This window comes from Eriocheir sinensis, chromosome 12 (genome assembly GCF_024679095.1).
Source record: "Eriocheir sinensis breed Jianghai 21 chromosome 12, ASM2467909v1, whole genome shotgun sequence".
In the NCBI taxonomy this organism is placed as follows: Eukaryota; Metazoa; Arthropoda; class Malacostraca; order Decapoda; family Varunidae; genus Eriocheir; species Eriocheir sinensis.
The window spans coordinates 2,167,838-2,191,891 of NC_066520.1; the positions used below are offsets into that span (position 1 = coordinate 2,167,838).

At 46.9% G+C, this 24,054-nt stretch overlaps 2 protein-coding genes across 3 annotated transcripts in view; one reads left to right on the forward strand and one right to left on the reverse strand.

Annotated features, from left to right (window-relative positions):
- Nucleotides 1-24,054, reverse strand: part of LOC126997300 (xylose isomerase-like) — a 63,543-nt gene that overhangs the window by 21,414 nt on the left and 18,075 nt on the right. Inside the window, exons 4-7 of the mRNA XM_050858299.1 lie at nucleotides 20,146-20,311; nucleotides 7,829-8,034; nucleotides 7,448-7,658; nucleotides 7,157-7,277 (exon numbers count right to left, since the gene is read on the reverse strand). Of these exons, the coding sequence (XP_050714256.1) occupies nucleotides 7,157-7,277; nucleotides 7,448-7,658; nucleotides 7,829-8,034; nucleotides 20,146-20,311 (704 nt within the window). The remainder of the gene's footprint in view (nucleotides 1-7,156; nucleotides 7,278-7,447; nucleotides 7,659-7,828; nucleotides 8,035-20,145; nucleotides 20,312-24,054) is intronic.
- The window catches only part of LOC126997298 (uncharacterized), a 38,260-nt gene continuing 26,163 nt past the window's right edge, over nucleotides 11,958-24,054 (forward strand). The window contains exon 1 of one of the 2 annotated variants that reach the window (XM_050858298.1): nucleotides 11,958-13,044. In XM_050858298.1, the coding sequence (XP_050714255.1) occupies nucleotides 12,371-13,044 (674 nt within the window). In that variant the 5' untranslated portion in view covers nucleotides 11,958-12,370. The remainder of the gene's footprint in view (nucleotides 13,045-24,054) is intronic. The other variant, XM_050858297.1, reaches the window with a different exon arrangement.

Genomic DNA, 24,054 nt, shown 5'->3' on the forward strand with positions numbered 1-24,054 from the left:
GTGCGACGAGAATCTTTTACCACTTATCTTCAAATTGTGATTTCTTCTTGTTCTATTTGATCGATCAATTGTAAAGTAATCTTCCGCATTAATATCACTGAATCCCTTAAACATTTTAAACACTTCTATCAGATCGCCTCGCATTCTTCGTTTTGATAGGCTGAATAAATTTACTTCTTTAAGCCTTTGTTCATATGATAAATTTCTCAACCTAGGAATCATCTTTGTTACTCTTCGTTGAACCCGTTCCTACTTTTCTATGTCTTTTCTGTAATAGGGAGACCAAAACTGTACACAGTACTCTAGACGGGGTCGAACCAACGAATTATGCAGTTTTAATATTACTTTTTCTGATTTATTATTAAAGATTCGTCCGATGAAGCCAACCAATTTGTTTGCAGTTTTAACTACCTCTGAACAATGCTGACCGGGCTTTAAATCGCTTGATATAGTGATTCCAAGATCCTTTTCTTTACTTACTGCAGAAAGTTGTTGGCCATTCATTACGTACCGAACGCGATTGTTATTTTTTCCGATGTGCAACACTTTACATTTGTCAACGTTAAATTTCATTTGCCATTGATTGGCCTAACGTGCAAGTCGATCTAGATCTGATTGTAAAGCTTCTTCGTCGAGTGTCGCAGTTACTTAACTAGCAATTTTTGTGTCATCAGCAAATTTTGATACTTTGCAAGTGAGCCCATCATCGATATCATTAACATAAATTAAGAAGAGCATGGGGCCAAGCACTGATCCTTGAGGTACGCCACTTCTGACATCGAGCCAGTTAGATGTAACACCGTTTAGAACTACTCTCTGTTTCCGCTCAGAGAGCCAGTCCACAAGCCAATTGTGAATGTTACCCGAGATACCGTGCGCCAATAGTTTGCTGAGCAATCGTTGGTGGGGGACCTTATCAAATGCCTTTTGAAAATCCAGATATATGATATCTACTGATCTGCTTTCATCGAACACCCCAAAAATATAATGAAAAAAATCAAGTAAGTTAGTTAAGCACGAACGTTTACTACGGAAGCCATGTTGCGAATTATTTATTATATTATTTTCTTCGAAGAATTTCACCATATTGTCACGAATGATAGTCTCCATTAACTTACAAACAATCGATGTCAGGCTAATTGGTCGATAGTTTCTTGAATGAGACTTATCCCCCTTTTTGAAAATTGGTGTGACATTTGCTAGTTTCCAATCCGACGGAACTTTTCCATCTGTTAAAGATTTATTGAATATGATGGAGAGCGGTTTACAAATTTGATGTTTGATTTCTTTTAAGACCCTCGGGGTAATTTTGTCTGGACCAGGAGCTTTGCTTACTTTAATCTTTTCAATTGTGCGTAAAATGTCACTTTCTACGATGAGCACGTCACTTAACATCATTTCGGTCCTTCTAACCTCCGGCGGTTGAGGTGATAAATAATCTTCGTCGGTAAATACGGATGCGAAAAAGTTATTTAGGATTGTAACCATTTCATTTTCATCGTTCGTGTGGTTATCATTATCATTAGCAGGCGGTCCGATACCACAAGTGATTAACTTTATTATTTACATAGCTAAAAAAATCTTTAGGATTAGATTTACTCGTTTCCGCTATATATTCTTCAAGATTTTTCTTGCTTCGTTTTATTAATTTCTTGGTTTCGCGGCGAATTCTGTCCAACTCTAGTTTGTCAGCCTCACTCTGAGTTGATATGCATCTACTGTATACGCGTTTTTTAAGAGATAGGCTATTTTGAATTTTGTTATTCCACCATTTGGGTTTCTTCTTAAAAGCTGAACGTCTGTTACGATAGGGTACGCATATGCTTATGGCATTGTTCAATATTGTGGTGAAGGCCCCTCAAGATTTATCAATATCTGTCTCCGCCGAGATTTCAGTCCAGTCAGGATTATTTAGAATTGATCGGAGTCTTACGAAATTCGCTCTCTGATAATCAGGCATCTTTTCTTTACTAGGAGTTACTTTACTTTCTTTCATATTGATGCTGAATGTGATTGTTCGGTGATCGCTAGAACTAAAAATTGGACCAACATTTACTTTGTTAACTAGATCAGCTGTCGTTGAAAAGATAAGGTCAAGGATATTATTTTCCCGAGTCGGTTCTTGAACGTGTTGATGTAAATTACTTTCTAGTAAATTTGTGTACAGGTCGAGCCCCGTATGACAGTTCAACGGTTCACCTCATCTTTTCATTTTTAGCCAAATCGGGCAAAGCCAGTTTTAAACTGGCTTAAAACAGCCGCGGCAATTTCTTTACAAAAAGTCGTCTTGTTCATGTTCAAAGTCGCGGCAAAAATCGCGGAAAATTGGTGCCGCGACTTTGCTTAGTCCGACTTTTTCAAAACGTTTGCGACTTTTGACTTTGCAACTTCGAAATTCATAGTGCGGCAAAGTCGCAAAGTCGCAAAGTTGCAACTCGGTGCCGCAACGCCCAGCTCTGGTAGTTAACTAACTGTAACTAATGGTGAACATACGCCCGGAGGTGCGTTGCTTCACTCACTTGCCACTCATATTCCTGGCGGTCCTCCCGAGCAAGCTCCCACGCAGCTCCGCTATCTATTCCAAGTCTTTCCCGGTAGGGTCGGCTAACTTGTCCCAGCCATGAGTTATGTGGGCGTCCCCTTGGTCTTCTCCACTCAGGGTTGTCACGTACAGAAACAACCCTGTGAGCAGGATGACGTCCGGGAGTCGTGCAATGTGACCATATAGACGGAGTTGGCCTTCTCGGACTCATCAGGTAACAAGCCTTGATTCAGTTTCACGAGGTAGTCGCTTTTTTGACACGAGGTCATTCCAACGTATCCCATGATCCTGCGAAGGCTCTTGATACCAAAGACATCGACATGCCTCTCCAAGTCACTATTCAGTGTCCATGTCTCACAGACATACAGTAAGACAGAAAACACAAGAGACTTAAAGATTCGAATCTTTGTCCGCCTGCATATATATCGACAACGCCATATACTCGTATTGAGCGAGTCAGGCCAATCCGTCGAGTGACTTCATGATAAAACCTACCATTGTTATGCACTACGCTACCAAGGCACATGAAGCTTTTGATGACATCGACATCTTCACCACAGTCATGAACAGACTGAACTGAGTCATACAGCAAGTCTCCAAACGATTCGGTAAATGTTCAGAAAGTTGCCCATCTCAAAATTTGATACACTGGCTATTTATTTCGGGGCAAAATATTGTGGTTTTTCATTTGGAGATAGTTTTTTTCTTCGGAAACTACTAAAAATTGACTTATTGCAATTTCATCATCCGCCGCCGCAGCTGCAAAATAGCTCGCAGAGGGTTTAGGGTGGGGGAACATATTTAAACTATTCCAACAAAACTTTACGACCTAACAGCTAACGGGGGGGCTTCGCCCCCTTCGCCTCCCCTTCTAACCAGAGGGGGACCCCCCCACATGTATATGCGACTTATTTTTGCGAGGAGGTATTTCTCGCAACACTGGCTGCACCGCCGCCGAGCCCATCGCCAGAGCAGTCAAATATGGCGCGCGTAAACAGTGGTAGCCGTAATTATTTCGTAAAACTAGAGAAGTACAACAGTAGTAGGTAGAACACCGTAGAATTAATCTAACCTTACCAGGCGAGTGTGGGCCAAATTATTGAGAGTCGTACGCTATCCCTCCCACGCCCGGGGCCCACAACATCGCGGCCCGCAAAAAAACCACTAACTTTAAAAAAAATCGGTAGCAGCGTTTCTATCAATCTGCGATGCATATATATGGGGTTCAAAATGCATAGAATAATGAGATCTAACCCATGGTTGGGGTGAGAAGTACCACAGTGAGATGGGCAACTCTCTGAACATATACCAACGATTGGACCTTGCTCTTGGCCCAGGAGAGCTTCAGTCCCAGAGCCTTCTCCTCATGCAGCACTTCGAGAGCCATCACCAGGACCTCCAGTGATTCCGCGAGAAGTACAGCATCATCAGCATAAAGATCAATGACCTTGATGTAGCCAACAGATGCTTCGCAACGACTTTGATCTGCAACTTTGCCCAATACCCAGTTCATGCAAGCGTTGAAAAGTGATGGAGCAAGGACGCATCCCTACCTCACACCTGAATAAACAGGGAAGAAAATGGGAGAGCCTCTCTCATACTTCACAGCACTCTCAGTCCCAGAGTAAAGGTCAGTCAACAGGTCAGTAATCCTTACATGAATCCCACGGATCCGCAGAATGTCCCAGAGTGTCTCACGATTCACCGAGTCAAATGCCTTCTTGAGATAGACATAGGTTACGACCAGCCGCCGGCGGTCCACGAGGATGCAAAGTGCTAGGATCCTGTTAATTGTTGACTTGTCGGGCGTGAACCCGGATTGTTCAGGTCTGAAACTTAAGCTGATGATATCAAATTCGCATCACCAACAGATGAGCGAGCACCTTGCACGGCACAATGAGCAGTGTAAATACCACGGTAATTGTTGAAGTCCTGTCGGTCCCCTTTCCCTTTATAGATGGGGACAACCAATCCCTCTTTTCCAGTCAAGATGAATGGCACCAGACTGCCACACCGCAGACAGCACCGCATGGAACCCATGGATCATGGCTTCACCCCCAGCTTTCAACATATCCTCTCTGATATTACAGATTCCAGCTGCTTTTCCATCCTTCAACTTTCTCACACCCTTTCTCACTTCTGCAATAGATTGTGGCGTTTCGTCTATTGGTGGATCAGCAACCGCCATCTGCAACCCATCCAGGGAGAGCTGACCGCTTGGAGGTTTTGACGAGTACAACTGCCCAAAGTACTCGGCCCAACGAGCCCAGTACCCATCCGCATCTGATACTATCTGCCCATTGGCAGTTCGAGTAGTACTCGTCTGAGATGTGGATTTGGGGCGAAGATTCTTCAGAGTTCGAAAGGTAGGTCTTAGGTCGTTTGCATTTAGACAACCCTCGACATACACAGCGAGACCTCTGACGTACCTCTCCTTATCCCTTCTCAGAAGGGTTCTATTTCGTCGTGAGTCGTGACAGAGTCCTGTATCGCTCCGAGTCCTCAGCCAGCCCGACAGCACAACTCTCCTCAATATTCTTCAGTGTCTCTCACGAGGCAACGCCACTCCTAGACCTTGAGCGCTCTCCAATGGAATCCTTGGCAGCTTTGAGAGTTTCACGTTTAAAAGTATCCCGCAACTCTCCAGGGTCCTCCAAAGTACCAAGCACTTTAAACCGATTGAAAACTGCCACTGCATACTCCTGAACACACACCTTGGTGGGTTGCATCTTGAGATTTTTTTATGCTTATCCTCAGTTTTGCAACAAGTCTGTGGTCGGTCGCAAAGAACTCAGCACTCCTCCAACGAGTACTAACAATAATGTGATCGATCTCCTTTGCCACACCGCCAACATTGCTATACCACGTCCAGCGGCGAGGCTCGCGTCTATAGAACTGCAAGATTCAGCAATCCTCATCCTTCTGGACTTTGCAATGTTCAGACAGAGTGAACTGCTAATGTTTCTGGTGGCAGAGCCTTGGGGACCAACACATGTAGCTATCTCTCTCTGCCGGTAACTGCATTGAAGTCGCCCACGACAATGAGTGTGTCACGTGGGGGGCACTGGTCAACTATAAAGTCAAGCATGGCGTAGAACACCTCTTTCTATTCAAGTCCGCACATCTCAGTAGTGGCGTACACTGCGATTAGAGATATGAAGACCAAGGTGTGCTTCAACCTTAGTAATTTCTTGGAAAAAGTGTGTGTTGCGTGAACGTAGTGTGGAAAGTAAGAGAATTTGTCGTTAGAGAGCATGCTAAACTACTCTCTGGTGTTGGAAGAAACAAAAGGTAAAAGGAAAGTGAGAACACGAAAAGATCTTGGATAGTTTTGCAACGCCCTCTCGCCCATTTCGGTAGGTGTTTATATGCATAGAAATTGCTGTCACAATGAATTCTAGAAAATTCTTTTAAATTCTTTGATGGTAGGCGAAGTGCTTAAACCAAATCATTGTTATTATCGCCCCCCCCCCCCCCAAAAAAAAAAGTCTGAATAGCTACTATACAGCCTCATTAGATTATCAAAACATTAATTTTATTCACTTAGAAGTAGTAAATAGCTGACATATGAAAGGAAGAGAAAGGTGTTGAGACAGTGTGGCAGAGCGGCGGGACGGGGCTGACCCGTAGTCGCCAACACCAAAACGGTCTGGTGAAAATAGAGCACGAGTCCTCTATCCCTCTGCATTTTGATGAGTGATGCCAGCAGCTCGCTGCGGCGGCTGTGAGTGTGCCCTGTTCATCCAAAACCGACGACTTTATACACCACTTCCATCCCGTTTCCTGACACCACCATTCATTATCAGGAAAAATGAGATCACCATCGTCTTCCTGAGAAAATTTTGCATCACACTAGCATAAATTTATTATAGTAATGAAAAATCATATATACGAAAATGAGGGATGAATAAAGTAAACATAAACATTTTCTTGCACTTATTTCCCTTCAGTTCCTTCGTACTCATTTCATCGCAACATTTTTTTAAAAACCGGATCCTGAATCTACATGCTTTTCTGATTCTGTTAGTGTAGGTTACGTCCCGATGTAGTAATATTTAGAGGGCCAAAATAGAACCTTGATGGGTTGCATCTTGTGATTTTTTTTATGCGCATCCTCAATTTTGCAACAAGTCTGTGGTTGGCGTAGAACATCTCTTTCTCCTCGAATTTGCATATCTCGGTTGGGCGTACATTGCAATACGATGAAAAGCTGGTCAAATTATAATATGTAAAGGTTATTGCAAGAATCACTAAATTAAAATGCAGGTTATATAATCTTTCATTTTTGTTGTCATAAACTAAAGTGGGGAATATACATTTAATAACGTACCTGGAATTGAGCTACAAAAAATTGAGAACGAAAAGTGTCCTGCCAATATTGTTACCTATGTTTTTATGCCAGCTTCAGGGTACTGCGTGAAAAGGAATTTGTATAAAGTTTTATTAGAACAAGGGTAAGCTAGTCTCCGAACGAATGCATCATTAGTAAAAGTTACCCCTCAACGATGGCATGCAAGACTTCCTAAAGATAAAAAAAATAAAGTATAGGAACCCCCAAAATGCATCAAAGGAATAAAAAATCATTAATGAAAATATACTGTGAAAAATACAGACCTGCTCTAGGACTGTTTTCATAACCATTGTGCAGCTGCGGATGTCCATGGGAAATTGGTCTGTGTCCCAACCGAGGTCTGGTGACCCTGTGTTGGCATCGATGCTGCCGAGCATGCCGAACCTGAAGCAGGAAAGACCACGGAGTCGGTTATCGCTCGTTTCAAGTGCAATCACAGTCAAGCCAAAGTAAGTATTCAAACCAAGCTAGAAAGTTCATTTTTTATTTATTATGCAAACACGTATGAAGAAACCTCAAACATTCCTATCATCCATTTTATAAATTATACATACGCTGAGGAGAAGACAACATCGTGTTCATACGGATGGCCAGCCAGCGTGGTGTGGTTTGGTTCAATGTTGAGCTTGAAGTGGCTACTAAGCCCATACTGGTGCAGGAATGCCATTACAGTTTGAGCATCATAATCATACTGATGGCGGGTAGGCTCCTTTGGTTTGGGCTCGATCAGTAATTGTCCTCTGAAGCCAATCTTTTCTTTATATGCTGATGATAACATGTAAAACTTAGAGGAAAGAGCTGTGTAGCAGTAAACTATATATAATACCAGAATGTCACAGCGTCAGGCATAATTAAAAAGGCATACAGATTTGAAAGTGTCAGCCGTCAGGTTCATGTAAACATTAGACTTTTACTGCGTGATTATTCCTTCTTACCAATGACCATCCTGTAAAAGGCCGCCAAGTGATCAAGCTCTGCCTTCACATCGGTGTTAAGGAGGGAGTGGTAGCCCTCACGGCCTCCCCAAAACACAAAGTTTTCGGCGCCGAGCCTCTTAGCCACCTCCAGTCCCTTCTTCACCTGCGCGGCGGCGTACATGGTCACGTGCGCATCGCAGCTGGTAGCGGCGCCGTGCATGAATCTGCCGTGCGAGGATAACAACCATGGATGTCATATCATTGTTCAAGAAATCCCAGGAATTTCATCTTCAATAAGAGCACCAAATAGGCACACATACAGACACACTCATATTAGGGAGGCGGTGGCTGAGTGGTTAGCGAGCTGGCGCGGCGTACAGGAGGACACAGGCTCCCGTGCCGCCCACAGCAACAAGCTGGGACTTTTCAGTCAATGCCGAGTGGCCTAAGACTACCCATATGCTGTCCTGAAGACCGCCTATCAACCCGGACACTGGATTCCCTCTCTAAAAAGAGGAACGATGATGAGCCACGTGGGACAGCATGAGCTGAGGAAGATGAGGTTACTATATACACATGCCTGCGCCATAATTATGAGGTTGAGGCAGACTATAAGGCCCCACCAAGTGGGCCCCACCAAGTGACCAAGAAAGCCTACTGGCGCCGAATGCAGAACGTAAAACACACACACACACACACACACACACACACAGGTAGCTCAGTGGATAGAGCGTCTGCCTCACAACTAGAAGGACCGGGGTTCGATTCCCCGGCCGGGTGAAGATAAGTTGGGTTTATCTTCTTTCACGTGTAGCCCCTGTTCACCTAGCAGTGAGTAGGTAGGCGACGTCAGGCAAGGAGTTGTGACCTCGTTGTCGCGGTGTGTTGTGTGTGAGTGGTCTCAGTCCTACCCAAAGATCGGTACTATGAGCTCTGTACTCTTCCGTAGGGGAACGGCTGGCTGTCTCGAGAGAGACCCGCAGCAGACCAAGAAGTGAATTACACACACACACACACACACACACACACACACATATCTATCTGTCTATCTCATGATACAATGGGTGAAGGAAGAGACGAGATTTACAGGAGAGGATGAACCAACAAAATTGGACTTAATTTTCAATAAAGGAGCAGACTTGTTAAGTGAAGCGCAACACGAGTGCCCACTGGGAATAAGTGACCATGAAATATTACAAATAGAAAATGAAGAGGATTAGAAAACCATAAAGAGAAAGGAAGGAATTACCATAAAGCTGAGTACAAAGAATTGAGAGCTTTTTTTGGAAGTATAAATTGATCAGAAATGAAAAAGCTGAGAAAAGTACAACAAAAATATGATTACTTCCTTAAAACTTATAATGAAGGTGTGGTAAAGTGGGTACCTACTGCATTAAATAAAAGAGGGAAAAAAAATGGTTTAATGTAAGATGTCTGGAAACAAAGAAAAGGAAAGATAAAAGCATGAAGAAACTTAAAAAGGAGGAGGAATGTCATAAACAGGGAAGGCTATCGACAAGCTAGAAATGATTACACCAAAGTGATGAAAGAAGAAGAAAGAAAGTATGAAAAGAACAAAATAGAAAAACGTAAGGAGGACCGAAAACTTTTTTATAGACATATAAATAAGAAACTGAGGAAAAAGAGAAGCTGTGAAAACGATCAAAGTGGGTGACCAAGTCTATGAAGATACAAAGGAAGTCTGTGAAATATTAAATGAAAACTTTCAGAAAGTATTTACCAAGGAGACAGAATTTGAAAAGGGGAATGGAAAACAAAGGTGGATAGAGGGGAGATAATGGGGCTATTAAAGTCACTAGATGGTAAGAGGGCAATGGATCCTTATGAAATATCGGGTCAAGTACTAAAAGAATGCAGTGAACAGTTAATAGAACCAGTTCATGATATTATAAGTTGTTCAGTCAAGACCGGGGAAGTCCCAGTACAATGAAAAAGGGCACATGTGGTCCCACTATATAAGAGAGAAAAAAGAGCCTCTGAACTATAGACCAGGTTTCTCTAACAAGCGTCATGTGCAAGCTGTGTGAGAAAATAGTTAAAAACAGTGGGTAGACCTTCTAGAAAGAAAGAAAATAATAAATGAAAGTCAATTTGGATTCAGACAAGGTAAATCTTGTGTCACAAATCTAATATGTTGTTACTCAAGAGTAATAGATATAGTGCAGGAGAGAGTCGGATGGGCTGACTGCATATTTTTGGACTTAAAAAAGGCATGTGATAAAGTTACTTAGAAGAGACTTCTGTGGAAATTAGAAAATAGAGGAGGATTGGGGAGAAAAATGACAGAATGGATGAAACATTGCCTAGCAAACAGAGAAGTAAGAACTGTGTTTAAAGATGAATTATCAGAATGGAGAACGGTCACAAGTGGAGTTCCACAGGGATCAGTGATAGCACTGTTTTAACATATACAAATGATATGCCAAAAAAAGTAAGGAGTTGCATGAGTATGTTTGCAGATGACGCCAAACTGCTTAGAAAAAAAAGAAATGAGGATGATTGTAATAAACTGCAAGAAATTTTAAATGAGATACATAAATGGAGTAAAAAAAATGGGAAATGGAATTCAATGAAAAGATGTGCCACACAATGAAAACAGGGAAGAGTAAAAATAGGCCAACTGGAGTGTACAAGATGGGAGGGATAATCATCGACACAGTGAAGGAAAAAAAAAACTTTGGAATTATAATACAATATACACTGACACCTGAGAAGCATATAAACACGATATTCGGAGAAACATATAGTCTGCTGCAAAATATAGAGTTGCATTTCACTACTTGGATGGGAACATGATGAAAAAATAATAACAACATTGATTAGACCAAGGCTAGAGTATGCGGCAGTTGTCCGTTCACCACACAAGAAAATGGACATGAGGAAACTTGAAAAGACTCAGAGGATTGCGACTAAGATGGTACCAGAACTATCAAGTCTGCCATACGAGACTAGATTAGAGGAACTGGGCTTACCAACACTGGAAGAAAAAAGAGAAAGAGGAGACCTGATAGCGTTGTACAGGAATACGAGTAGAATCAAATGATTAATCAAAATGGAAAGGAGGAGGCAACTAAGACGACACAGTAAGGAATTGAGAAAGGGGACTTATTTTTAAGACATAAAGAAGTTCAGTTGTCAATACAGGAGTGAGGATACATGAAATGGATTTAGCAAAGAGATTGTTGAAGCGGGCAGTGTCCATAAAATGAAGGATACCAACGCGGTGGGAAGAAAAAGGCCCGGTGTGACACCAGGTTACCGACAACTCGCTCCTGAATGGGGGCACGGGCGTTGCCAGTAGCCACAACGGTTAGAGGAAAACGGGCAGTGTGACGCTGCCCCAAGGCAGCGAGGCCGCTGACCGGGTTAGCGCCGGCGATGACGTCATCGGACTCCCAGCGAATCACAAGCGTGTTTTTAGAGCTCAGCCAATCGCAAGACTTCATCTTTGGCTTTAAAACGACCCGTTCTCTCTTCCTGTTTTCCTCCTTTTTCCAAGGTACGTATTTTGAAATAACAAGGGAGTAAAGGAGGAAAAAAAGTGAGCTCCGGGGGGCAGCATGAGCCAATTATAATAGCGCCACTATAAAAAGTTGCCTGCGCCATGACGGGCATGGGGCCGACTATCAGGCCCCGATGGATAGTCTAACGGCGCCATTGCCCACATAAAAAAAATTAAAAAATCTCCATGGGCCGGAACAGATAAGCGCTTTTTCAGTGTTTTCAATACCTCGAGTTTCGCGATCCTCGAGTTTAGCGCTATACCCTCGGAACGAAGCGAGCGCGAAACTCGAGAGGGTACTGCGTACATATATATATATATATATATATATATATATATATATATATATATATATATAGATATATATATATATATATATATATATATATATATATATATATATATATATATATATATATATATATATATATATATATATATATATATATATATATATAGATATATGGTTCCGAATGGGCTGTCTGGGAAGGATTGTATGTGGAATTTGAGTAACTTGTATAATGATGCAATGTTAGCTCAGAAGGGTGCAACTCAACTTGTTGGGACAAGAGAGACAGAGGGAGCCAGGGCCTCCTGCCGCCGGGCAGGAAGTGCTGAGTCGGCAGAGTGGAGAGTGGCGAGCGAGAGGCGCTGAGGGGTATTGGAGAAGGTGCGTGTCTGGGCTTAGGGAGTGTTGAGCTGCTCCGCTCGCGAGCTGTGTGCTTCTGGTGTGCGTGTCTGCCGTGCCCCTGTACTGTGCCTGATTAACTGTTCTGTGCCCTTGAAAGTTGCTGTACTGTGTGAGGAACCTGTCATTAAACTAGAACTTAGTGTTGAACGCGTATCCTTTGTGCCCTGCCTCGTTCCCTCCTCCCCTCGGTGTTCGGAGTGGGCCGCTGTGAGTGACTGGTGCCCGTGTGGTTGTTCTGGTGAGGATCACGCCGCCTGCCTGCCCGTGTATGGTGTGTGGTAGGGGGGGTGGCGTAACACTTGGTGTCAGGAGTGGGATAAGTGAACAGTGAAGCGCGCCGAGTGTCATGGCGTCCCCCAATGGTCACCGTGAGGGTGAGGAGACGGGCAAGGCCGAGGCTGACGCGGGTGAGGTGAAGCCGGGCCAGATGGACTTGTTCGCTGCCATGCTGGCCGAGATGGAAAAGAGGGCAGAAGAGAGGGCACTCGAGCAGGCTCAGAGGGCAGACGAGAGGGCACGCCATCTAGCCGAGGTCCTCCAGAGCAGTCTCTCGTCCCTGAAGGAGGAAACCCAGCAGTACACTGACAAGGCCTGCGACAGCGTTAGGAGTGAACTGCTGGGAGAGGTGCAGACTCTGAAAGGCGAGGTCCAGGGCCTGAGGGAGGAGGTGGAGGCGGAGAGGCAGCGGCGAGAGTTGGCAACGTCACGCGGGGAGGAACAAGAAGCGTCACGTGTGCTGGCGACGGACGCCTGGGTGGCGGACTGGCGGGGCTCCGCGTGGGGCCCCTGGCAAGGGCCCCTGAAGCCTGGTGGCGGACTGGCGGAGTCGGTGGAGGCTGCAGGAGGCTGGGGAGCCGTCGGAGCCGCTCCCTTGGGTCAAGCTGGTGCTGGAGCCGGACCCATTTACCCTGCCTCGTTGCCTCTCTCACCGCCTCCCTCTCCGCCATGCCGGCCGGCTTGCAGCCCACGTGGTCTGCCCGCTCCTCTCTGCGGCCCCTCGGCCTCACCGTGCTCAGGGAGGTTTAAGCCAGCGGGGCACGGCGGGAAGTTGGTATGGGAGGCCCAGTTCAAGATGCCAGCTGCTGCCCAGGGCTGGGGCGAGGATGAGAAGGCGCTGCAGCGGACAACAGCGCTACGGGGCTCAGTGGACGGGCCCGGCCGCTTGGTGGGAAGCGCCGAGAGGACCTTGGGGCGGCCTGACATGCCGGCCGCTACACGACTCCAGGACGCGCCACAGAGGCTGTGTGGCGTCACGGAGCACTGCGTGCAGTCTGAGGGCCCAGTGGAGGCTCGTATCGGCGTAGGCAGCGCTGTGGAGCGCCGGCCGATGGACGTCGCCGATCGAGACGAGCCGTGCGTGCTGGGCCTCGACTACCTGCCGCAGGGCGAGGCCTGTGCCGACCTTGGACGGGAGCTGGAGAGGCTGCGCGGACAGGCGCCTTTGCTCCCGAAGGTCGGCTGTGCAGAGGTAGTCGCGGCGGAGCGACTGCACCTTGCCCCGGGGACGGAGGCCAGGGTCCTGTGTTGCCGGTCGGACGCGATGCCAGCGGAAGGCACGGTGGAGTCCACGGAGGGCCTGCAGCTGCCTGGTGGTGTGGCAGCCGGAGGGAGTCTCGAAGGAGCGGGGGAGGAGTCAGTCACGGTGCTGGTGGCTAACTCCTCCGACGAGGCTCGGAAAGTACCCGCTGGTGCCAAGCTGGGCACCTGTGTAGAGGTGGAGCAACAAGAGGAGGCGTCGGGGAGTGCGGAGTCGGCCGCTGTGAGGCCGCTGCCCGACTTCCTGGAGGATTCGGTGCACCGGAGCGCCGCTCACCTGACGGAGGCGCAGACGAAGGTGCGCCACACCCTGGCTCGGTGCGCGGACGTGTTCAGCGGGGGTGGATTGGACCTGCTGGGCTGCGCGGGGTTGTTGAATCACAACATCAGCACGGGAAATGGTGCGCCCACCAGGAGCCCGCCCCGACGTGTCGTGCCGGCCAGGCGGGAGGAATTGCAGCGCGCCGTCAACGAGCTGGCGGCGCAGGGGGTGATGGAGCGGACAGACTGTCCGTGGCCCTCAGCAGTCGTCCTGGATATGAAGAAGGACGGCACACAGCGCTTCTGTGCGGATTGCCGGGCGCTGAGGGACGAGACTGGCGAGGACTCCCACCCCCTGCCGTGGACCGATGACGCGCTGACGAAGGCCTTGGAGTTCGGGGCATTGACGACGATCAGCGGCCTAGCGGCGGCCGCCCCGCCCTGCCATGACCTCCGGGGCCGGATGGCGAAGGTGAAGATGAAGGCAGCGTCGATGAAGGCGAGCCCGGAGGGCCTCCGTGGCTCGTGCGGGGGCTGTGGCAAGAGGGGGCATAGGTGCAGTCGGTGCCTGGGGGAGCGAAGGACGCGTTCCCTCGACCGGCTGAGCCCCGACGTCCTCCAGCCGCGCTGTAAGGATCGTGGCCAGTCAGGCCACCACTTGAGTACCTGTCCCAGGTCCAGGGACGCGGCACAGGCAGGAAGCGCGGACGGGCTGGAGAAGGGAGTCAACTTCCAGCCGTCTCCCGCCCTCGGGCCCCGCCTTGAGTAAGCTGCCGCCGCCCGACCAGCGTGTTGCCAGTGGGAGGCTTAGCGGTTGTAGCCACGACGCGTGACAGTGGACACCGGGGGCTGAGGAGTCCTCGGCGCGGCCTGACCCGGGGTAGTGTGTGCTGCTGGAGGGGCCAGTGGAGGCTCGTATCGGCGTAGGCAGCGCTGTGGAGCGCCGGCCGATGGACGTCGCCGATCGAGACGAGCCGTGCTTGCTGGGCCTCGACTACCTGACGCAGGCCAGTAAGGCTCGTGGTGGCCTCGGACGGGAGCTGGAGAGGGTGACCGGAATGGTGCCCTTTGCTTCCAGGAGGTTTTCGAGCATGGCTGCGTGGGGAGGTAGTCACGGCTGAGCGAGGGCACCTTGCCCCGAGGGTGGAGGCCAGGAGCCGGTGTCGACTGTCCCGAGCGTCACGTGGAGTGGATGGCGTGGAAGAGCCCACTGAGGACTGGCGGCTGGTCGACGGCGTGGCTGACAGGCGGAGCCCCTTGGGGGCGCGAGAAGAGACTGTGGAGGACGTGGTGGAGGACAGACTGATTTATGTGTATTGCATGTATTTTTCTGTGTTCAATGTTCGGCCGGGAGCTCAGGCTACCGGTGGATTTGGCCACGGGGCGGCCTCCCGACGTGAGCTTGCCCACCGTCACCTCTGGCTTAGCAGCGGCACTGCAAGAAAGCCTGGCTGAGGTGCACCGACGCGTACGGGGCAAGCTCAAGGTGGCAGGCCAGGCCATGAAATGAAGGAGACATACGACCGGCGTAAGAGGGACGTAAGCCCCAGCAGCAGCGACGAGGACGTGTCAGAGGTCGACCAAGGGGCGAACGAGAACAGGGGCGGTGCGGGCGAAGCGGCAGATGTCAGTGACGACCCTGAGCAAGTACTTGGGGCCGACGACGCGGCTCTGGGTGCCACCGCCCGCATCCCAGCGGCGCCCTCGGCGAGAGAGGCGTCGGCCGGGATGGTTAAGAGACTTTAGTGATGTCCCAGGGGACTGATTAGTTTGATTAATTTCATGTTTTGTTTGTTGAATGTTGGGGCAGCCGGGTCGACTGCCTTCTGAAGGGGGAGATAGTGTTACGAATGTGCTGTATGTGAATGATTGTATGTGTAATGTGAGGAAATTGTAGCATGATGCAATGTTAGCTCAGCATGGTGCAACTCTACTTGTTGGGACAAGAGAGACAGAGGGGAGCCCGGGGCCTCCTGCCGCCGGGCAGGAAGTGCTGAGTCGGCAGAGTGGAGAGTGGCGAGCGAGAGGCGCTGAGGGGTATTGGAGAAGGTGCGTGTCTGGGCTTAGGGAGTGTTGAGCTGCTCCGCTCGCGAGCTGTGTGCTTCTGGTGTGCGTGTCTGCCGTGCCCCTGTACTGTGCCTGATTAACTGTTCTGTGCCCTTGAAAGTTGCTGTACTGTGTGAGGAACCTGTCATTAAACTAGAACTTAGTGTTGAACGCGTATCCTTTGTGCCCTGCCTCGTTCCCTCCTCCCCTCGGTGTTCGGAGTGGGCCGCTGTGAGTGACTGGTGCCCGTGTGGTTGTTCTGGTGAGGATCACGCCGCCTGCCTGCCCGTGTATGGTGTGTGGTAGGGGGGGTGGCGTAACAATATATATATATATATATATATATATATATATATATATATATATATATATATATATATATATATATATATATATTTTTTTTTTTTTATAGCTAAGGAGAGAGCTCTAGGGCGCAAAGAAAAAAAAAACAAATAAAGTCCCGCGCCTCACTGCTCCCGAACCGAGGTTAAAGTGTCCAAAATCAGAGGTTAATTTCGGGAGGAGAGGTGTCCTGATACCCTCCTCTTGAAAGAGTTCAAGTCGTAGGCAGGAGGAAATACAGATGAAGGAAGATTGTTCCAGAGTTTACCAGCGTGAGGGATGAAAGAGTGAAGATGCTGCTTAACTCTTGCATAAGGGGTTTGGACAGTATAGGGATGAGCATGAGTAGAAAGTCGAGTGCAGCGGGGCCGCGGGAGGGGGGGAGGCATGCAGTTAGCAAGCTCAGAAGAGCAGTCAGCGTGGAAATATCGATAGAAGATAGAAAGAGAGGCAACATTGCGGCGGAATTTAAGAGGTAGAAGATTATCAGTATGAGGAGGAGAGCTGATGAGACGAAGAGCCTTAGCCTCCACTCTGTCCAGAAGAGCTGTGTGAGTGGAGCCCCCCCACACATGAGATGCATACTCCATACGAGGGCGGACAAGGCCCCTGTATATGGACAGCAACTGTGCAGGGGAGAAGAACTGGCGGAGACGGTACAGAACGCCCAGCCTCGAGGAAGCTGATTTAGTAAGAGATGAGATATGAAGTTTCCAGTTAAGATTTTGAGTTAAGGATAGACCGAGGATGTTTAGTGTTGAGGAAGGTGATAGCTGGGTGTTGTCAAAGAATAGGGGATAGTTGTTTGGAAGATTGTGTCGAGTGGATAGGTGTAGAAACTGTGTTTTTGAGGCGTTGAAGGACACCAGGTTCTTCTTGCCCCAATCGGAAATAATAGTAAGGTCTGAGGCTAAGCGTTCTGCAGCCTCCAGCCTTGAGTCGTTAAGTTCCTGAAGGGTGGGTCTTCTATTAAAAGAAATTGAATAATGCAGAGTGGAATCATCGGCGTAGGAATGGAGAGGACAGTTCGTTTTGGAAAGAAGATCATCAATGAACAACAGAAAAAGAGTGGGAGATAGGACAGAACCCTGTGGGACACCACTGTTAATAGATTTAGGGGAAGAACAGTGACCGTCTACCACGGAAGAAATAGAACGGTCAGAAAGGAAACTGGAGATAAAGGTACAGAGAGAAGGATAGAAACCGTAGGAGGGTAGTTTAGAAAGCAAAGATTTGTGCCAGACCCTATCAAATGCTTTTGATATGTCCAGCGCAATAGCAAAAGTTTCACCGAAACGGCTAAGAGAGGATGACCAAGAGTCAGTTAAGAAGGCTAGGAGATCACCAGTAGAACGCCCCTTGCGGAACCCATACTGGCGATCAGATAGAAGGTCAGAAGTGGAAAGGTGCTTTTGAATCTTCCGGTTAAGGATTGATTCAAAAGCTTTAGATAGACAAGAAAGTAAAGCAATAGGACGGTAGTTTGAGGGATTGGAACGGTCACCCTTCTTAGGTACAGGCTGTATGAAGGCATACTTCCAGCAAGAAGGAAAGGTAGATGTTGACAGGCAGAGGCGAAAGAGTTTGACCAGGCAGGGTGACAGCACGGAGGCACAGTTTTTAAGGACAATAGGAGGCACTCCATCAGGTCCATAAGCCTTCTGAGGATTGAGGCCAGAGAGGGCATAGAAAACATCATTTTGAAGAATCTTTAAAACAGGCATAAAGGAGTCAGAGGGGGGATGAGTAGGAGGAATATGCCCAGAATCGTCCAGAGTGGAGTTTTTAGAAAAAGTTTGAGAGAAGAGTTCAGCCTTAGAGATAGATGAGACGGCAGTGTTGCCGTCAGGACTGAGGAGTGGAGGGAAAGATGAAGAAGTGAAGTTGGAGATGTTTTTGGCTAGATGCCAGAAGTCACGGGAAGAGTTAGAGAAAGCAAGGTTTTGACATTTTCTATTAATGAAAGAATTTTTGGTTAGTCGGAGAATAGATTTGGCACGATTTCGGGTAGAAATGTAGAGTTCATAATTAGCATTAGTTTGAAGGCTCTGGTACCTTTTGTGAGCTACCTCTCTATCATTGACAGCACGAGAACAAGCATGATTAAACCAAGGCTTTTTAGCGTGAGGAGTAGAGAAAGAACGAGGAATGTATGCCTCCATTCCAGAGACAATCACCTCTGTGATGCGCTGAGCACACACAGAGGGGTCTCTATCCTGGAAGCAATAATCATTCCACGGGAAATCGGAAAAGTACATCCTCAGGTCGTCCCACCGAGCTGAAGCAAAATGCCAGAAGCATCGCCTCTTCGGTGGGTCCAGAGGGTGTACAGGAGCGATAGGACAGGATGCAGAAATAAGATTGTGATCGGAGGAGCCCAACGGAGAGAACAGTTTGACAGAATAAGCAGAAGGGTTTGAGGTAAGGAAGAGGTCTAGAATGTTGGGCCGATCTCCAAGACGGTCGGGAATACGTGTAGGGTGCTGGACCAACTGCTCTAGGTCGTTGAGGATAGCAAAGTTGTAGGCTTGTTCACCAGGATGGTCAGTGAAAGAGGATGAAAGCCAAAGCTGGTGGTGAACATTGAAATCTCCTAGGATGGAGATTTCAGCGAAGGGAGAGTGGGTCAAGATGTGCTCCACTATAGAATTCAAATAGTCAAAGAATTTTACATAGTTGGTAGAGTTAGGTGAGAGATAAACAGCACAGATGTATTTAGTAATAGAATGACAGTGAAGTCTTAACCAGATGGTGGAAAATTCAGAAGAGTCAAGGTCGTGGGCACGAGAACAAGTGATGTCGTTGCGCACGTAGGCGCAACATCCAGCTTTGGATTGAAATTTAGGATAGAGATAGTAGGAGGGAACAGAGTAGAGATTGCTGTCAGTAGCCTCAGAAACCTGTGTTTCGGTAAGGAAGAGAAGGTGAGGTTTAGAGGAGGAGATGATGTTCCACAGAATGAAAATTAGAGCGAAGACCGCGAATGTTGCAGAAATTGAGAAGAAAGAGGTTCGAGGAGTTATCAAGACACCTCTCGGGTCGGCAGCCAGAAGGGGAGTCCTCCCTGGGGGAATTTGTGGTCCCCCCCCCAGTCGGGGACTCCGAGGCTTGGTGTATGTGCGCCATTTTGAAATTTTAATTTTGGGAAAAGGTGGGTATGTTGTGTGAATGCAGTGTGGTGTGGATAGAGAGAGGATCTGTCTTTAGAGAGCATGCTGAACTACTCTCCGGTGTTGGTGAGACAATAGGGAAACGGTTAGTGAGGACATGGGAAGGGTCTTTGGAGGGCTTCAGCTCCCTTCTCACCTCCCATATATACCTCACCGGGAGTGGCTTGCGCCCGCTCGGTAGGTGTCTTCCTACCTATATATATATATATATATATATATATATATATATATATATATATATATATATATATAGAGAGAGAGAGAGAGAGAGAGAGAGAGAGAGAGAGAGAGAGGTAGGCGGTGGCCGAACTGGTAGTTTACTGGGCCCACATACACAGCGAGATGGACGACGAGGTTCGAATCCCTGACGCTACCACTGAATTTTCAGTCACCGCCGAGTGGCTTAAAACTACCCACATGCTGTCCTGAAGACCACCCGTCAACCCGGACTCTAGAGGAAGCCGTCCAAGCGAGTCAAGAACGAGTTCCGGTGGGCAGCATGAGCCAATGCAAGATGGCGCCACTATAAACACTCGCCTGCGCCAGAACGGGCTGGGCCGACCATCAGGCCCCACCGGGAAGCAGCAGTGGGCCGACCAGCAGCCCCCACCGGGAAGTTGCAGACCGGCGCAATAGCCCACACCGTAAACAAAAAAAAAAAATATATATATATATATATATATATATATATATATATATATATATATATATATATATATATATATATATATATATATATATACAAATCGGTGAGAGAATCGCTTACCTCGGATGTGCAAAGAGATTACAGGTTGCCCACAGTAGCTTCACGCCCGTCTTTTTCATGAGCTCGGCTGCGAGGTCCACCAACTCGTCCAGGTTGGCATTGGTCTCGGCGAACGTCAGCCCCTCAGGTGCCAGGTCACGGTCATGGAAAGTCCAGTACTTGTTGCCTGACGAATAATAAGAAAAACAGCTGTAAGTATTACGATGCTATAATCCATTCACTTAAACTGTGGCTCTAGCTGATTGACTGAAGGACGGCTGATACGTCATTTTTTATAACAGCATAGGAAGCACCTGATGGGCAGCAACAAGCAAACAAAAAGGAAATAGCCCGCTAAGCGCTGCTCCCTTAAAGAAGAGAAAAAAAAAAGAGATCTGGTCGAACACCGGAGAAAATATAGTCGGAGGAAGGCCTGACTCTCCTCTGCAAGAGTTCAAGTCGTACGCAGGAGGAAGCATAGTCGGAGGAAGTCTTTTCCATATTTTACCAGCGATAGGGATGAAAGAATGAAGATGCTGGTTAACTCCTGCATGAGTGGTTTAAGTAAAATAAAGATGAGGAGAATTGAATAGTAAGGTGCAGCGGGGCCACGGGAAGGGGGGAGGTGTGTACTTAGCAAGTTCAGAAGAGCAGTCATCATGAAAGTATCGGTAGAAGATACAGAGGCAACAGTGCGGCGGAGTTTGAGGTAGGACTGTCAGTAAAAGAAAGAGATATGATGAAACAAAGAGACTTTGTTATCACTCTGTCCAAAAGGACTGTGTGTGTGGAACCCCCCATTCACGAGATGCATACTCGATACGAGGACGGACAAGGCCCATATATATGGATAGCGTCCGAGGGAGCAAAAAATTGGCTTAGACGACAGAGAATGCTTAATCTCGAGAAAGTTAATTCAGCAAGAGAAGATCTATGAAGTTTCCAGTTAAGATTTTGAGTTTACTGTAGAAGGTATTAACTGAGTGTTGTCGAAGAGCGAGGAATAGGTGAGAATTGTGTCGAGTTGATATGTCGAGAAAATGAGGCACTGAAATTTACTAATTTCCTTCTGCCACATTCAGAAATGATGATAAGGTTTGAGTTTAAGCCTTATGTAGAGTCCAGCCTAGACTCTTATAATTTATGTTGGGAAGGTCTTCTGTTGAAAGATGTTGAATAATGCAGAGTAGAGTCATCAACGTAGGAGTGGATAGGACTCTAAATTTTGGAGAGATCAATAATGAACAACAGGAAAAGGATGGGAAATAGAGCTGAGCCCTGCGGAACATCACTGTTGACAGATTTCGGCTAAGGGCAGTGACCGTCTCCCACAACAGAGATAGATCGGTCTAAGAAGGAAGCTGTACATAAAATTACAGACAGAAGGTTACAGTTTACAGGAGGGTAGTTTAGAAAGCAAAAGTTTGTGTCAGACTTTGTTAAAAGCTTTTAAAATGTCTAATACAGCAGGAAAAGTTTCACCGAAACGGCTAAGAGTGGATGACCAGGAGTCAGTTAGGACAACAAGATTACTAGTAGAACGCTTCTCGTGGAATTCATACTGTGATCAATAAGTAAGTCAGAAATTGATAGATGCTTAAGAACTTTCCTGCTGCGGATAGTTTCAAAACCTGTCGAAAGGCAAGACAGCAAAAGCTAAAGGACGGTAGTTTGAGGGATTAGAGCGGTCACTCTCAGGCACAAGTTGTATGTAGCCGTACTTCCAGCAGGAAGGAAAGGAAGATGTTGGAAGGCAGAGACGAAATAGTTTGACCAGGCAGGGAGTCAGCACAGGGGTGCAGATTTTAAGGACAAAAGGAGACACTCCATCGAGTCCATACGGCTTCTGAGGATTGAGGTCAGATAGGGCATAGAAAACATCATTCTTAAAAAATTTAATGACAAGGACAGTGGAGTCAGAGGGGATATGAGTAGGAGGAACTTGTCTAGAAACGTCAGGGTGAAATTTTCAGAGAAAGTTTGAGCGAAGAGTTCAGCATTAGATACATTATGTGAAAGCAGAGTTACCATCGGGACTATGGAGAGGAGTAACAGAAGAAGAAGTGATTTTGTTAGAGATATTTTTGGCTAAATGCCAGAAAGGTCTGAAAGAATTAGAGAAAGCAAGGCTGTGACATTGTCTCTTGATTAAAATTTCTGGTGAGTCGAAGAATCGATCTGGCGCGATTTCGGGCAGAAATGTAAAGATCATGATTAGTAGGAGTACGAAGGCTCAGGTATCTCTTGCAAAAGGCCTCTCTATCTCTGATAGCACTAGAACAAGCGTGATTGAACCAGCTCTTAAACAGGGTACCCCTAAATGTTCTCACCAACCACTGTTAGCTGGAGGGGAGTCCTTGCCACCCCTTCAACCAATGCGTAGGTCACACTGGGACTCTCCAAACAAGATCATAAAGTCCTAGTGATCCGCAGGCAGGAGGGGGACGGCAGAAGTTATTCTGACTTTTGTTGGACGTGTGGTGGAATGGTACTTCGGCTGCATGAGCTAGCAGTCCTCAGCCATTGTTCAAAACATTGTAGATTGCTAAATTCAGCACCACTCTCTATTTTGGAATAATAAAACACTTTAAAGTATCTTATTATGATTGAATTGTCTCCACTTGGTACGTACTCTGAATTGTGAATTGATTATTGAAATTGTAATTCAAGCTTGAACTTACATACGTTTGTTTTGATCAATTATAAAAATGTGATCTAAGGAGCCCAATGGAGAGGACAACTTTACAGAATAAGCTGAGAGACAAGAGATTAGGAAGAGCTCTAGAATGTTGGGCGAGTCTCCAAGGAGATCAGGGGCATGTGCAGGGTGCTGAGCCAACTGCTCTAGATCAATGAAGAGAGCGAAGTTGTAGGATTGTTCACCAGGCTGGTCAGTGAACGGGAATGAAAGCCAGAGCTGGTGGTGAACATTAAAATTTCCTAAGATGGAGATTTCAGCTATGAAAGAGTGAGTCAAACTGTGCTTTTACTTTGGAATGCAAATACTAAAAAAAATAATAATGGGAGAGAAACAGCACAGACGTATTTATAGTAATAGAATGGCAATTGTCTCAGTCAGATGGTGAAAAATTCTGAAGAATCAAGGTCGTGGGCATGAGAGCAAGTGATATTGGGTACGCAGACGCAACAATCAGCTTGCGACCGAAGTTTAAGGTAGAGACAGTAAGAGGCAATAGAGTGGAGATTACTGTTAGTAACCTCCCACTCCTGTGTTCTGATTAGGAAACGAAGGTGAACTTTGGAAGAGGAGAGATGGTATTTCACAGAATGGAAGTTACAGGGAAGACCATGTGCACTAATAATTCAGAAGTTGATGAAGAATAAGTTAGAAGAGCCATCAAGACACTTCTCTGATATATTATCAAAAGTTGAGTCCGACCTATTAATATATGTGGTTCCCTCCCCAGGTGGGGATTCCTAGTCCCTAGCCGTGACGAATTTTTATAATTTTGAGGAAATGGTGTTTGTGTAGCGGATATAAAATTTGGTGTGGATTTTGTCTTTAAAGAACTATTCGCTAGTGTTAATGAGACAATAGGGAGACGAAAGTGAGGACACGGGAGGGTCTTTCATAGTCTTGCTGCACCCCTTTGCCTCCGTACATACCACACCGGGAGAGGCTTACGCCGGTTTCGGTAGGTGTCTGCCTGCCAACTCCTAATAAAAAGTAGCGGAAATAGCAGCATGAATAGTAGTAGTAGTAGTAGTAGTAGTAGTAGTAATAGTAGTTGTTGTTGTTGTTGTTGTTGTTGTTGTTGTTGTTGTTGTAGTTGTAGTAGTAAAGGTCCTGATGACCACCTATCAATCCGGGCTCTAGCGAAACTGTCTAAAGAGGATCAAACGGAGCTCCGGCGGGCAGCATGAGTCAAACAAAAATAGCGCCACTATAAAACTTGCCAGCACCACCAA